Source organism: Adiantum capillus-veneris, chromosome 6 (genome assembly GCF_014529385.1).
Source record: "Adiantum capillus-veneris isolate H3 chromosome 6, ASM1452938v2, whole genome shotgun sequence".
Taxonomy (NCBI): domain Eukaryota; kingdom Viridiplantae; phylum Streptophyta; class Polypodiopsida; order Polypodiales; family Pteridaceae; genus Adiantum; species Adiantum capillus-veneris.
This window is the reverse complement of record NC_140936.1, coordinates 38,877,908-38,883,236: the sequence shown is the minus strand read 5'-3', so window position 1 is coordinate 38,883,236 and position 5,329 is coordinate 38,877,908. Positions and strand designations below refer to the sequence as shown.

The 5,329-nt window shown below is 46.9% G+C and overlaps 1 protein-coding gene across 1 annotated transcript; it reads right to left on the bottom strand.

Annotated features, from left to right (window-relative positions):
* Nucleotides 1–591: 591 nt before the first annotated feature.
* On the bottom strand, nt 592–1,629 carry LOC147455370 (BURP domain-containing protein 3-like). Its single transcript, XM_086515245.1, has one exon. It carries the CDS (start codon nt 1,627–1,629, stop codon nt 592–594), a length of 1,038 nt encoding a protein of 345 aa, XP_086371371.1.
* Between the last annotated feature and the right edge of the window lie 3,700 nt (nt 1,630–5,329).

The window sequence follows — 5,329 nt, the reverse complement described above, 5'->3', positions numbered from 1 at the left end:
TAAAATTCCCCGTAAGTCATCGACCTCCCAAAAGGGAGGCTCTGATGAGATCAAGACTCCAAGCCACCCATGTTTTCCTCTCCTCAATTCCACAATCAAGGATCATGTTCCATTGATCCCTTCTAGGCGGGGGCGTGTCATTTAATGAGAGGGTAGCTTGTGGATCTATCTTCAAATCTTGCAAGTGTTTCTTGGAGCTCATCTTGAGAGACCTTTGGCATACAATTAATTATTTTGGAAATATGGCGAGAGGGTGCAAAGGATATCGTTCATTGTTATCACACACTTAATTTAATTATGCACACAAGGATTCACAAGAAATCTTTGAAGCATTTCCACTAAGGACAACGATGCCCTCAATTGCAACCGCACCTACCTTAGTACCAACAGAGTAGTAGCTCAAAATAAGTGAGAAAGACTTGGCAAAAGACGTTCCTTCCCCAATCCATTTGTGAGTGCTTCAGTGCTTACATATAGAACAACATGGAGGTAATTCGATGCTAGATGACAAAAAGAGTAAAGTAAAAATGTCTATAGCCTTGACTTTACATATAATTTCATAATTATATAATTATATGATTATGAGCTAGCTTAGGAGGGCGCGGCGTAGACGACAGCGTTGACAAGGAGGTGACAGACCTCGCCCTGGCCGGGCTTTATGTTGAGCTTGCGCATGGCCGGGTGGTTGGGACTGAAGCCGCTGGTGTCGAGATGGCAGGAAACGCCGAGGTTGTCGTAGGTGGTGGTCTTGCCTGACGTCTTGTCGGTGACACTGGCCGACATCTTGTAGATGTTGGTGCTAGGCAGGTTGTGGCAGTACTGCGCCGTGAAGGCGAACGACATGGTGTGGCAGGAGTACTGCTTGGTGCCAGCGGGGCTGACCAGGTCCAGGCTCAGGATGGTGAGCGGCTGGTCCACGATGGTGGCGTCGTAGAAGAACTCCATGGCCTTGGGAGTGCTTGTGCCCAGCCTGCTGGTAACGAAGGAGGTGAGGTCCTCCAGGGAAAACGAGCAGGTGCGATCATTGAAGCCCTTGGGATCCTTGTCCGTGCACATTTGCAGGTTGGTGGCCATGGCGGTGGCCATGTCGGAGGTAGGCGCGATGTCCAGTGTGCTGAGCACGCTGGGCAGCTTGTTGACGGACATGGGGAGGAGGTCGGAGATGGGCTTGGGCAGGAAGGACCTGGAGGTGGAGAGGCGCGACCCTAGCAACTCGGGCTCGGAGACTGTGATCGTATTGCCGGGCTGCATGTCGCTGAAGCGGGTGAAGAAAAGCTCCAGGGTGGTCACGGCTTCCGCCGCATGCTTGTTACGGCATTGAAGGATGGTGTCGTCCAGCAGCTTGCGACGCCTGGACATGCGCGTGCAGCTGTTGAAGGCGAGGGAGGAGGCCGTGGCGCCGCACTGGATGTGGGCCTGACCGCAGAACTCATCAGTGTTGGTGAAGCGGCCGGAGGAGGCGAGCTGCTGCGTGTAGGTAGCCACCTGGTCTGCGGAGAGAGGGGACTTGAGCGCCGCTAGGCCCGGAGACAGAAGTATGCCGGGTGGATCACGTGCTTGTGCCGCTGCGAGTGCCGCGAATAATAATATTGCTGCCTGCACTAACGCGGCAGCGAATGATAGGCGCATGAGCAGGGCACGCTGACGTTGCCAGGTGGAGGCCGCCATTTCAATTCTGTATGCACTAATTAATTTGATCAACTAAAGCTAAAGCTCCTAAGGTACGTACTGTGGCGCTGCTGTGACGTATATATACTATGGAGTGCCACAGACGACAAAGATTCTTCCTCCTCCGGTCGATTCTCTCGAGGCCAGCTTAGTTGGATTGAAGATTCTCTCGAGGTGGCCAGCTTAGCTAGTGTCGTTGCCTCGTTGGAGATGTTTGGCTTCCTCGGTGCTAAAATACAGATAGAGTTTTCCTATTTAATATTTCCGCCAGCGGACACACACACACACACACAGAGAGAGAGAGAGAGAGAGAGAGAGAGAGAGACAGGACCCTCCTCCGAGGCTCCGCCTGAATATCCTCTGGAAAAATCCCCACATTCAGGACATCTCCGTGGGGCCGCTGGCTTCTCACGAGTACCAAAGCTAACTAACCAGGCTCAACGAATCTTTTTTATAAACAATTGAAAAACCAAATTTATGGTTTAGGGTTTAGGATCGATATTCCATTTCCATATCTTAACAGCGTAAGAGCTACCTTATTTACCTATTAGAATTTTCTTGCACACTTTTGCATTTCATGATAGTGATTGTGACAGTTTTCTTTTTCAATGTAGACACCATGTTTCAACTTCAGTCAGAACATGGAGGTGGTGACCCCCCAGTAGCCAGCACCCCCTCAGTAGAGGACTCCTCCACAATAGCCCACATCCACCAGAGCAGGCACCAACACCCCATGTTCCTACACCCGCTCTAGCGGACATACACACTCTGGTGGAAGAGTTGTTTCATCGGGCGAGGCGCCTTCACAATCTTTTGACATGTGGGTCCAGAGTCTAGGTCAGTGGTGGTAGAGTCCTTCTAGGAGTGGGCACGCGTGCACCGTGTTGGGCATAGAGGATCGTCTTGGTGTCAGGTAGAGGCCCTTTCTTCAATAAGCTCACCCACTTTGCAGCAATTTGGTCCCCGGCCAAGAGACTTAGTGGCATGAGCACCCTTTTGCATAGAGGATTGGGCATAAGAGAGCATGCCCTTCTATGTTACGTGACATACTACCGTGCCTTGTCTCACCACTTGGAGGTGCCTACTCACTTTTCTTTTCATCTCTACGCAGTGTTTGTCCTCGGGCACGATGTGGACTACTTCAACAGGCGTTGACAAGGAGGGTTGAAAGCGTTTCACCTCTATAGCATAGGTTGCCTGCAGCTTGGAATGGATACTCGCACACCCAAATGGTAGAGTAAACTCACCCAAATAGGTCCTTATTCACTCGAATCAAGATGCAACTTGTTGGGATTACAAGCTCTCGCCAACGCAACAAGATGCGTGTAGAGAGTCGGTGACGATGAGTCTTGGGATCACATCAAAAACTGTCGGGCATTTTCTGGATGAGCATAAAGTCTTTAAGTCATTTCCCACTAGCCTCATGCATATATGTGTAGATAGCCCTCCAAGTTTTGGAAGTGGCCCTGCACAAATTCATGTACAAAGGTGTGATTTTTCCAAACTTGGGTGTTGATGTTTGGGATTGTTTGAGTCTCCGAAACATGGTTTTTAATAAATATTTCCAGCTCTGCTTTATAGTTCGTGAATCGAACATGTACATCATTAGTTATGAGCATCCGAAGTGGACTGTCGCAACTCAGAAAGTGATGGCAAGTGCATGCGACAAAAGCAATTGGGCCAACTTGAGGGTCTAAGATTAGAAATGCTAAAATTGTAAGTTTTTGGAGATAGCCGAGAGGATGGGCTCTGAGCCGTGTGTTGCAGTGCATCATCCAGTGAGACGGGAGCAGCAAGTTATGCCTTGAGGAAAGTTGTTCAAGAAGTCATCTTGCTTGGGAGGGGGTTGCCATGTGTCATGCGGATAATCCCACATGAGAAGGAAAAAGGGGAGAATGGGGGGGGGGGGGGGGGTATATAGGCCAAAGGAGGACCCCCTATAGCTTGTATCAATTGGAGAGAAGCTTGGCTTGGTGGGCTTCATGGGCTAGTGGGCTTGATGGGAGAGAAATGGTGCATTTTGTGAGTGCACATTTAGTTGGACAGGTGCCTAGACATCCCTTTTGGTCCACCGGCCACTTGCCCCCACCTCATTCCTTGGTCAAAGGGTCAACATACACCTCATTTTTCACCCAAAAAAGGCCAAAATTGAGCCAATTAAAAGGTGCCTACAAATGAAGCCTTGTCGGCTGAGTAGGGAGAGAAGATTTGGGGGAAATAAAAGATAAGAGGGCCCCCTTTTTAATAGCTGCGCCAACACCTGCACAACTTCTAGAGAGCTCATTTTTTAGCAAGAAAGAGTGTACCCCTATGTTTGAGTGGCTATAACTCTTTCATCTCTCATATGTTTTTTGCCTATGGATACTCTACGGACATCTCCATGAGACAGGCTTCATCATGATGTCCTCTGTTTATCCTAATTTTTAGTGTGTTCCATGCTTGAAGGGTTTTTCATAAATTTCTAAAGGTGTTTACCACAGATGTTTTCGGCAATGTCATAGTCCTTCCTTCTGACGGTGTGATTCGTGCAAGACTATAGAGGCACTCATATTTCTTGGTGTTTGCATACTAACAATGCTAACCAAGCCAATGTGAAGGTAAAATTGAGCCAACAAACACACATACTCATATCCTCTCACACTCAACTCGATTCCAAAATCTCTCTCACTCTTCCTTACACACTCAACCCCAATGGCACGCGCGCGCACACACACACACACCCGTAGACTATGTGAAAAATGCCTCTATCTTCTACACCAAAACACTATAACCATGGAAAAAACACCAATGAGAGAGCACCCAAGATGATCCCTAAAAATCAAATTGATAAGAGAAAGGTGTAATTCACTCTTCAAAGGCAGGGAAGAAGAGAAACATCGTGCACACACACACCACCATGAACCCTCTTGGGTGACTCTCTTAGAATAAAAAATTCTTAGTTTTTTCACTTCAAAAAGCACCCCCCCCCCCCTTTTTATTTTCCACGGCATGTGAGCTAATGTGTCAAAAATTCACCTATCTAGACCAAATTTGACTAGTTTTTTAGCCATTTTTACCTATATAAAAAGCCATTTTCGATGGGGATTGGGGAAAACGCTTACCAAAAATCACCAAATTTGTCGCTATGATTCCTCAAAGAATTTCAAAGCACTCCACTTCGGAATCCATCACTTTCTATACATGATGCATGTGATTTGGATAAAATCTGCAAGGACATAGTCGAGCTGCATAGACGACTACACAATTAACATTTTTGCGCATGAGAGAGAATTTTCTATACTTACAATTGTTTTATTGAGACTCAAAAGAATATTTACATCATGTACAATACATTCTAGAAAACCATTACGACACAAATAAGGGTCCAATCCCTCAGGGGATATGTACATAACCATGACATTGCTTGATGAGAATGCTTGAGTATGCACATGGCATATACATATGAAACTTCTTCAAACAAGTTGGAAAGCATCCATAAAATGCTTACATGTTTTCTTAGTCGCATAAAAAAACTTGTCATAACTTGCCAACCCCGTAGTGTGCCAGATCATTCATGATCAACAACAATAATTTCTAGGGAAAACAAGGAGCACATTTCATCCCCAGAAGTTACCTCTACATGTAAAGGGACATTTGAGTTGTCATTCTCTTCAAGAAGTAT